General features: G+C 46.9%; 1 protein-coding gene across 1 annotated transcript; it reads right to left on the bottom strand.

Moving 5' to 3' along the window:
- Positions 1–5,211: 5,211 nt before the first annotated feature.
- Positions 5,212–8,149, bottom strand: LOC142795288 (uncharacterized). The gene has a single exon (XM_075886027.1). It carries the CDS (start codon positions 8,101–8,103, stop codon positions 6,397–6,399), a length of 1,707 nt encoding a protein of 568 aa, XP_075742142.1. The 5' UTR covers positions 8,104–8,149; the 3' UTR covers positions 5,212–6,396.
- Positions 8,150–10,837: the final 2,688 nt, after the last annotated feature.

The raw sequence follows: 10,837 nt of genomic DNA, 5'->3' as shown, positions 1-10,837 counted from the left end.
AGTGCTGACTGGTGTTTAAAGGGACACTAAAGTCAAATAACAATTTACGTCAGAGTGAAAGCTCAATGCATTATAATATCTAAAACTACAATATTATCAACAACAGTGTCCTACTTACCGAGAAATTAAGGTAAATGCACAGGAACACATGCGCCACAGTAGGACATTCTAAAAATGATCCTGATGACATCAGACGATGCGCCTACAATTATTCACTAGTAATCGATCTCGCTGCACTAAATAAAGTCGCAATAAAATGCTGCTCGTTCGTTTCTGTTTCATTCATGCAAAAAAGAACCGCCGGACGTTGCAATGGGGAATGGCGCGAGTGGTTCGAAAATTCAAATTTTGCGCAGCTAAACTGGACTGGTCGAGTCATCTAGTGTGGTCAAGTTGAACCAAAACAAGTGTGTCATTTTGGAGCCAATGGCGGAAAATTTATCAATGGCCACTGTTGCTAGTGTGGCTCAGCTCCTTCCGTTCTGCTGCTACTAGTGCCGGTGGCCGAGCAGTAAAGCCGGCCAACGTTGTGCACTATAACAGTGACTTGAGTCGGTCCGCTATTGAGGCGGGTGATTTGAAATGCGCAAACCCCATGTGGACCACTAAAACGTTATTTTATTTCAAAACAGGCTCTTTCTTGGCACAAAAGTAGCACTGCGAGGTTTCTGGACCACTATTTCAACAATCAACGTCGACTTAAAAGTCGCACTTTAGTGGTCAAAGGGACAGTGAAGGCTTCTCTGCACAATCGAGCTTGCCGTAACATTCAAGGAAGTGAAAGGTGCTGCTTTATATCAGTGCATGTCAATTATTAACAAGGCATCGTAGGTATAGATTGCTCAAGTGAACCACACATTCACAAGACACAAGTTCGGTAAATGGAAGTTTGACTAGATTACTATTCTTAACACGGTGCGTTGCTAGAGTCGTTTCAACAAGTCTTCTATTCTTTACAAACGTGGGGGAGGAAGAGCAGAGTCTTCAAGACATGGCAGCTTGTCAAAACGTTTACCCCTGATGTGTTAGCTTCACCTCACTAGCGGGCGATAACTGGTTAAAAAAATTTAGGTTCCTATCACTCCCGATAAGGCTTAACTTTTGTCTGGCATCACACCTTGTTGCCCTGTGGCTGCTATGCGTAGTTTCAGAACTAAAGTGCCCCTGATGTGTTCGCTTCGCCTCACTAGCTGGCGAACAGCAGTTAAAAATTTTAGGACCTTATCACCCCCGATAAGGCTCAACTTTTGTCTGACGTCACACCTTGCAGCGGTGGCCCTGCTACGCGTTCTCTCCGAGCTGAAAGTTCCCCCGGTAAATTGGCTTCACTGCACTAGATGCCCAAAACAGGCGAAAAAGTTTAGGCTCTTATCACCCCCGATAAGGCTAACCTTTTGTCTGACGTCACACCTTGCGGTGATGCCTAGCCACACGTTCTTTCTGAGCTGTAAGTTTCGCTGGTGCGCTGGCTTCACCACACTAGATGCCCAAAACGGTCGAAAAATTTTAGGCCCTTATCACCCCTGATAAGGCTCAACTTTTGTCTGACGTCACACCTTGCAGCGGTGGCTCCGTTACGCGTTCTTTTCGAGCTGAAAGTTCCTCCGGTAAGTTTGCTTCACCGCAGTAGATGCCCAAAACAGCCGAAAAAGTTTAGGCCATTATCACCCCTGATAAGGCTAACCTTTTGTCTGACGTCACACCTTGCAGTGATGCCTAGCCACACGTTCTTTCTGAGCTGTAAGTTTCGCTGGTGCGCTGGCTGCACCACACTAGATGCCCAAAACGGTCGAAAAATTTTAGGCCCTTATCACCCCTGATAAGGCTCAACTTTTGTCTGACGTCACACCTTGCAGCGGTGGCTCCGTTACGCGTTCTTTTCGAGCTGAAAGTTCCTCCGGTAAGTTGGCTTCACCGCAGTAGATGCCCAAAACAGCCGAAAAAGTTTAGGCCATTATCACCCCCGATAAGGCTAACCTTTTGTCTGACACGCCTTGCAGCGATGACCCAGCCATGCGTTCTTTCTGAGCTGAAAGTTTCTCTGGTGCGTTGGCTTCGCCACAGTAGCTGCCCAAAACAGCCGAAAAATTTTAGGCTCTTATCACCCCCGATAAGGGTCAACTTTTGTGTGACGTCACATCTTGCAGCGGTGGCCCAGCTACGCGTTCTTTCAGAGCTGAGTTTCTCTAGTGCGTTGGCTTCGCCGCAATAGATGCCCGAAACAGCCGAAAAAGTTTAGGCCCTTATCACCCCCGATAAGACTAACCATTTGTCTGACGTCACACCTTACAGTGATGCCTAGCTACACGTTCTTTCTGAGCTGTAAGTTTCGCTGGTGCGCTGGTTTCACCGGAGTAGATGCCCAAAACGGTCGAAAAAGTTTAGGCCCTTATCACCCTTGATAAGGCTCAACTTTTGTCTGACGTCACACCTTGCAGCGGTGGCCCAGTTACGCGTTCTTTTCGAGCTGAAAGTTCCCCTGGTAAGTTGGCTTCACCAAGGTAGATGCCCAAAATAGCGGGAAAAGTTTAGCCGTTATCACCCCCGATAAGGTTTAACTTTTGTATGACGTCCAACCTTGCTCGTTGTGGCTGCTATGCGTTGTTTCGGAGCTAAAGTGCCCCTGATGAGGTTCACCGCTGCAAGCCTTGGCCCCGCCGCGGTGGTCTAGTGGCTAAGGTACTCGGCTGCTGACTCGCAGGTCGCGGGCTCGTGTGCTCAGAATTGGGTGCACATTAAAGAACCCCAGGTGGTCGAAATTTTCGGAGCCCCCCACTCAGCTGCAAACCTTCACGTCAGACAATAGTTGAGCCTTATCACGAGTGATAAACGCCTCAACTTTTTCGACTTCAACATTTTTTGAACATTTTCGACTTCAAATTTTCGGAGCCCCCCACTCAGCTGCAAACCTTCACGTCAGACAATAGTTGAGCCTTATCACGAGTGATAAACGCCTCAACTTTTTCGACTTCAACATTTGTTGCGGTGAAGCCACCACATCAGGGAAACATTTAGCTCGGGATGTTCTCCCCGAGGCCTCCCCCAATGCAAGGAGTCCTCCTTTCAATAAAGGCTTTTTTTTTTCTCGTGAATTCATATTGCAGAAGAGCAATTATGCTCGAGGTTTGCCGTATATCGAAATTTCATGAATCGACACGGGCTCCTCTCCCGGGAAACAAACACTGCCTTGCCTTGTCCAAGGACATTTCTCGCAGGGTCGAGATTCCCACTCCGCACTCTCTCCATATGCCAGCGTCGTAATACCGCTATTCAGGAACGCGAACACAGCATAACCTTGTTATCTAGCCACCATAGCCTTGTATAGTATAACAGCGGGTTGGGAACGAATGACGGAAGAAAGATAAATAGAACTAGGAAAACGGAAAGGGAAAAGATAGAAAGTAGACACGACACAAAGAAAAAGAGCAAAGGGTGGGGAAAATCCTTAGGACCAGCCTCGTGCCGCTTAAATAGTGGGAGAGGCGAATTTTATTTTTTGCAAAAGGCGTGACGTCAGGCTGAAGTCGAGCCTTGTCGTGAAAAACACGATAGAACCACAGAACACCTATACACTATAGAACCTTTTCGAAATCTGTAGCGGCTAAGCAAGCGCATTGGTTCAAGCTAATCAGTAAAGAAGGTCCATTACGTTGCAAGTTTTGATGACAGACAAAAGTTGGACATTATTATAGATGTTAAGCGCATCGCCTGCTTTCGACACCTATGGGTTGGGGACGAACATATCAGGGACAAAGGTGGACACGGGATTTCAACGCAATGCGACGAAACATTTCCAAATCAAAAGATTCCCTGCTTACCTTTTTTGGCTCTTTCACCAACACTCGATTTCAAATAAATGCAACGAAAACACTCCTAGATACCAAAATTTTATATTTTTAAAGTAACTTCTTTTTTTCTTGCAGAAATGCACCCACATTCGGTCTTTTTTTTTCTAAATTGCCACAAAACTTATCAAAATCAAAAAAAGCGAGATATGCAAAGGTTACAGCACAGAACACCTATATACTACCATTTATAGCCTTGCCTTATGGCACCAAAATGCACCCATATTTGAAAAGCCTAAATTTTTAAAGGCTTACCTTTTTTGTCCCAAATGTAACCACAACTGATTTTATTAAAACGCAACAAAATATTCCCAAATCAAAAAATATGTAGTTTCCAGAGGCAACATGATGACTCGGGTCCCACTTCCAGTGCAGAGTTTGGGGTGGCACAAGGGGTTTTGAAGCTTTGCAGGGCGACTGACAGAAACAGGCAAGTCGCACATGTACTCAAATATTTACGAAATGGCATTTTTTTAATGACAATGGCATATTTCTCAAGAGCCTAATTTGATAATTCCCAGTTTTAACAATGGTTTAACAGTTGGAATAGATGAATTACCTGAAGCGAATTTTTTTTTTTTTTTGAGCAGGATATTGTGCTAACAGAATGGCACAGGTTAAATATGGAGCATGAGGCCCATGTGCTCAGATTTGGGTGCACGTTAAAGAACCCCAAGTGGTCGAAATTTCTGGAGTCCTCCACTACGGCGTCTCTCATAATCATATAAGTGGTTTTGGGACGTTAAACACCAGATATCAATCAATTAAATGTGGAGCATGATGAATTGATTGATATGTGGGGTTTAATGTCCCAAAACCACCATATGATTATGAGAGACGCCATAGTAGAGGGCTTCGGAAATATCGACCACCCGGTGGAGCAAGATGAATGAACACTAACACCAAACACAAACATTCAATGTGAGCACCTAACGGTAACCATTTGGTGCTCACTTGCTCCCAGAGCACATTACAATATGTTAGCATAAAACAAAAGTGAAACTTTTTTTTTTTTTTTTGCTGTTAGCATTTCGCTCCATTCTTGTTTGGATTCATGCTTAGGATGCTCACTCAAATTAAATATCAGCAATGGTACCATACTAGCACATTTTAAAACTTTTCTTGCATTTGTACACTAACATGTGCTTATTTTCATTAAATGAAGAGAACATTCTGTAAACATCTGTACAAGTAGCTGAAATATTCAGGCACCCATTACACTTGCAGGTTTTAAAGTAACATCTGAAGCTTTGCTGAAGGAACCACACAAATAATTGGCACCTTCTTGGTGGCTCTGACTGATTTAGGCAAAGAACATACTAGTATGAGCTTAAAAACATGACAATCGAGAGACAGGAGAAGCATACAATACGCACAAAACATTTATTGTATTTTACACTTAAAAACATAAAAACGCAATCCTTGCGGAAAAGCAACACGTAAATCGTCTTAAATATGTGCACAGACCTCCTTAATGCTCACTTTGAAACTTTAATGAAAGAATGCAATGCGCAAACACAATGCCTAGTGTGCCTTAACACAAAAAAGCAAAGTGACCATCACCAATATATGCTTCCGTTTTCTAAGAATCCTAGCACTTCACAAAGTAACTTGTCAGCATAACGCAAAGAAAATGGCATGGTATGGTAAAAATATGAAATGCCAGAGAAGTAGATTGTGCGGGGCGTTGCAGTACAGTGTGCTAGAAAGCTTTGGAGGGCAAACGGTAAATACGAATTAATCGTGCAGTGAGCAATCTACGAAAAATGTCATACAGTACAAACTCTCTCGAAATAACACATCACTGTTTTTTCGTATTCTCTATACAGAGGTCTTAGATAAACCAAAAACATCCCAAGTCCAGGCCTTTTTTCGAGCACAATACGTGATGCTTGTGTTAGAGTTTTAGTAAAGGAGGCGGCAATGAAACACTTACCTAAAATAATGAGTTATGTCTTGCACTAGATGCTATATTTACATAGTGAAAATACAGGATGCATCCCCACCGACGTTTTCATCATCACCCCGGTAAAAGAGATAAAATAAATGCAAACTTCCAATAAAAGCCATGTTCGTCTATGTTAGTTCTACCATATGTTTCAGTTCAAAGCTGCGTTCAACCGAAAGAAACAGTACAGAATTGTTATTTCCAAACCAGAAATCCGGCACCAAAGCGAAGAACATAAAACTGCTGATGAAATTTTGCTTCATGGCGAATCCGTCAAATGTAATGAAACCATTCTAAAGTTTTACATGCCGGCATTCAAAATGCACCACAATGAAGAACTCCCATGGAGCCACCCCTTCACCCACAAAGCCTTTCTAGTACACTCTGCCTACTTACTACAGATGAATGCTCACAAAGGTATCAGCATGAAATGAGAAAAGAATGAAAAGGGACACTAAGCGGAGTCGTCCTGCTCCGCAGGGTGAGGGGTGGAATGTAACAGGACAAATAACAACACAAGGTAATAAGAGATAAGATGGCAACACAACTAAAAGCAAAGGCATTGAATATGCTTAGCATGGGAAAACGAAGTGGAGGCATAATTTAGAAGTCATCGTCACTGCTGTCACTACCGAAGTTGTATTTGACCGGCGCTTTGGTACGGCCAGTGGTCAGCCGCGGTGCTACCGATGCTGCAACGTCCTTGTCCGACATTTTGTCGTCATCGTCGTCGTCAGACGATGCGGCTTTCTTCGACTTCTTTGCCGGCTTCGGCTTTTTTCGCGCTCCATCAGAATCTGAGTCTGTCGCTTTCTTCTTTCGGCTCTTGGGAGCTGCCGGCTTGCGTGCAGGAGCTGCCTTTTTGGGCTTGAAATCGTCGTCCATGTCAGATCCGTCAGAGCCGCTGCGAGCAGGCTTCTTCTTGGGCGCTGCAGGTTTACGGGCTGCGGGAGCCTTCTTGGGCTTGAATTCCTCCTCCACGTCTGACGCGTCCGAGTCACTCTGTGCTGGCGGCTTCCTCTTTGCTGGTGCTTTTTTGGGTGCCGGTTTAGGCGCCGCGGACGGTTCGTTGGCGGACCCGCTTCCTGCCTTTTTGTGTGATGCAGTCGCCTTCGATCCGCTCGCCGAACCACCTCCACCAAAGAGAGAGTCAAACGCCACCTCAGAGTTGTCCTTTCCACCCTGACTGCTGAGCCTCTTTGTCAGGGGTTCGAGGTTGCTATCACTGTCACTATCGAAAGCACTGCGAACACGACCGTTTTCCTGGCCGTCTTCTTGGCCGTCCTCTGTCGATGCCGTCGGTTCCGACGGACGAGACTCCTCCACATCTTCAAGCACGCCTTCATTGGCCCTCGTCTCACCCATGTCGTCGTCGTCGTCTTCCTCATCGCTGTCATCAACCTTGTACTTAGGGCGAGCCAGCGCCGCTCGTCGAGACGTTTGTCGCTCTGGAGGTATTTTGGGCCTCTCCTCGTCGTCGGACCCGAAGCTCATCACCGACTGCTCGTCGGACGAGTCCGATCCCGACCAACTGTTGCGTCGTTTCTTTGGTGTCCTCTTCTTCTCTCCGGTGCCCTTGGGAGCGCGCTTGCGCGGCGGCTTCGGGGGAGCGCCACCTTCGTCATCTCCTCCCCCACCTTCACTTTTTCCTTCTTCAAGCGATTTCTTCGGCTTGCGGCCAGGCCCAGCTCCCTTCTCCGTCTTCCTCTTGGCCTCCCAGTCTACTTTGGGTTCGACACGTTCTCCGAATGGTGATGGCTGCGTCTCGGCTTCCATTTTTTTTGAGCTGCTGCCCTTCACCCGGCCACCCTTGCTGGTTGCCAGCTTGAGACCTGCAGCTTTAGCCCCTGTCGAACTCTCATCATCTCGCTCAGCCTTTTCAACCTCATCCAATTTGGTCATAAATACGTCCAGGTCTTCCTCCCACAAGTTCTCTGGAGTCTTGCGACGAAGAGTCTCCACCTCAGCTCGCTTCTGGTCTCGCTTGGAAAGCAGGTCTTCCTTGCGCTCCCGCGTCAGGCTCCAGAGTGGCATGCCCAGGAGGTAGTTATAGCTAGCACTGCCACCATCCTTGTCCTCGTCTTTGTCTTCATCTTCCTCATCGTCTTGTGAATCCTGCTTGTCCTCTTGCTGGGTCTGCTGCTTCTTCCACTCTGCTATAGGATCCGGATCGTAGCCACGCTCGCGCAGCGTCAGGATCATCTCTTTACGGCGCCTGTTTTCTATTTTGATTAGATTGTCTATCTTCTCAAGGATGAAGCGTGCCTGGTTTTCCAGCTTCTTGGCCTCAGCCGACAACAGGCCCATCATGTATGCCTTGCGCTTCTTGTACCTGTGGGCAATGAGAGGCAGACAGGTGTTAGAATAACCATAAAACCCTATCGCTTAGCCACCCGGATCGCATAAGGTCATTATTAACAACCTGGCAAAAATAAGCTGGACAAAATTTTGAACTGGCATGCAGGCAATTTTCATAAACTACAGCAACTTTTCCTCAATGAATAAAAAATGAACCGCACTTTGACATCCATCCCGATGCCAGAACATTGAAAACTGATAAGCCTCACATAGCACTATACTCCATTTCATACATGAGCTGCAATGCTCTGGAAGTTATTTACCCTATTCACTTGCATAATGAATGCACTCGAATAATGAATGCACTCACATAATAAACACACCCCGAACTTCAGTGGCCAAAATTTTTTTTTTATTCCGCACGTAATAAACGCACCCCCTACATTCATCCGTTGCAGTTCCGCTAACCGACACATGGCGCCTCCTCGCCTGTTAGGCCTCTTCCATTTTCTATTATTACGCCAACCCCCATCGGCTCCCTCCCTCCTCCCCTTCACCCACTGCCAAGCGCCACTTTGGTTTTTCTTTTCATCGGTGCGTGGCACACTCTCAGTTTTTTCTTATTATCTGTGAACCACAGCACAGCTCCCGAATGGTGAAATGTAGACATTGTAGCTCACAAAACACATGAGTCAACGGTCGCATCCTGCAAATACGAAACTTTAAGGGGAGATGCGAGTAGAAAAATCGCGTTTTTAGCGAAATTTCTCGTATTTCTGATTTTTATTGCATTGTAATCTTCAAACCTTCTTCTTTCATGTGTGAAAATTTCAAAACTAAATTCGAACCGCAAAATGCAAAAAAATGTGTATGAAGGCATCGCGGTGGCTCAAAATTTTGTGAATTTGCACCGATATTGGCCATCTTTGACTGCGCGCTGCTCCCCGTCGCAGTGCCGCCCGCCATCGCGATTGGTTGGGAAAGTTGCGTCCGGCCTTCTTACAGCTCCGACGACCGCCAGTTTCGTACGTGGGCAAAAAAAAAAAAAAAAAGGCCTTTTTATCACGTGGTTTGAGCGGTTTGAAACGCACGGCACCCTAGCCACATCGCCATTGGCTACCGAGTCATTGTCAGCTGTGTTGGTGGCTGCCATCGGCATTTGGTCCGTCTGCTTTTCTGCGCGTCTACGCATATTTCCGCGATGACAAGCCCGAAAAAGTGCAACGTGAGACCGCAGAAGTTTCGAACGAAGCACAAGTTCAAGGGAAGGCGGCGTAAAGCGCCCCGAACGACGGCGACGAACGAGAACGCGCCTACCTGTGCTAGGCCTGACGGCGGCATCGACGAGTGCGCGAGCGACAGTGGCTGCGATGAAGGGATTGACGCTGCGCTTTCTTTCGTCAGTGCTTCGAAAAGAAGCTCGGCTTCTTTGAAAACGACGAAAGACAGCGCGATGAGGTTTGTGCAACGGCAGTTTTGTGCGACACCCTCTTGCTGACGGCACTTGTGGCAGGTGCAGCATGCCCTGCTTGCGGTATTCAAAAACTTGCCGTTCGGGAGCCGGCATAAAAGCGCAAGGGACTTTCGTCGCTCCTCGAACTTCATTGCGAAAACAGCGAATGCTCAGCGACTGTTCTTTTGTGCTCCTATACGTCACTGCGTGTTACGGCGGACGGCAGCAGCCGAGTGAGCCAACGGTACGACAGTGGGAGCTCCCGAGATAGTTTCGCTGTGAATGTGAAGGCGATGGTGGCTGCACGCGCTGTCGGCATTGGGCATGAGCAATTGTCGAGATTTCGCTCCATTATTTGACTCCCAAAGCCAATGCACCACCGAGGATCTTTTTCGATAGCAAAGAAGGTGCACACAGCTGCTATGGCAGCTGTGAGTGAAAACTTGCGCCGATCCAGAGAGTTGACGAAAGAAGTAGCAGGCGAAACTGATGTGGCTGTTATGTTCGACGGCACTTGGCAGAAGAGGGGCCACAAAAGCCACAACGGGATTGGCGCAGTTATCTCCTTAGATACTGGCCTCTGCTTAGACTTCGAGGTCATATCAAATTACTGCCTGAGATGCAGTAGGCACAAGGATATGGGCCCAGACGAGGAAGTGTGGCAGGCATTCCATGGCCCAGTCTGTGAAAAAAATGCAGACTATTCCTCCCATGCCATGGAAACGGAGGCTGCAATGCGCATTTGGCAGAGAACATTGACTTATGACACCCCACTGCATTTCATGACATTCTTGAGTGACGGTGACAGCAAAGCATATAGTGCAGTTGCAGAGTCAAAAGTCTATGGTGCTGTCAATATAGAAAAAGAAGACTGCACTAATCATGTGGCCAAGAGACTTGGCACCGCGCTACGGAAGCTGCATGTGCCATTACCACGAGGGCAGAAAATGAAAGAGCCAGCCATTCAGAAGCTCCGAACATACTATCAGATTGCCATAACAAGCAACAGGGGGAGTGTACGGGATATGTACACTGCAGTATGGGCTTCGTACTTCCACTCATGCTCTACTGCAATGCTGGCAGCCACAAGTTTTGCCCTGCAGGAACAGAGTCGTGGTGCAAACATCAACGCGCTGAAGCACTTGGTGAACCTGCACCACGCCACACACCTCTCCTGACAAAAGCACAGGGATTGGCTGTTTTGCCCATTTATAAGCGGCTAACGGATGAGAAGCTCCTTGCTCGATGCATCAAAGGGAAAACCCAGAACTCATCGGAATCCCTGAACAGCAA

This window comes from Rhipicephalus microplus, unplaced genomic scaffold, assembly GCF_043290135.1.
Source record: "Rhipicephalus microplus isolate Deutch F79 unplaced genomic scaffold, USDA_Rmic scaffold_603, whole genome shotgun sequence".
NCBI lineage: Eukaryota > Metazoa > Arthropoda > Arachnida > Ixodida > Ixodidae > Rhipicephalus > Rhipicephalus microplus.
The sequence above is the reverse complement of the archived record's forward strand: the minus strand, read 5'-3'. Positions and strand labels throughout refer to the sequence as shown.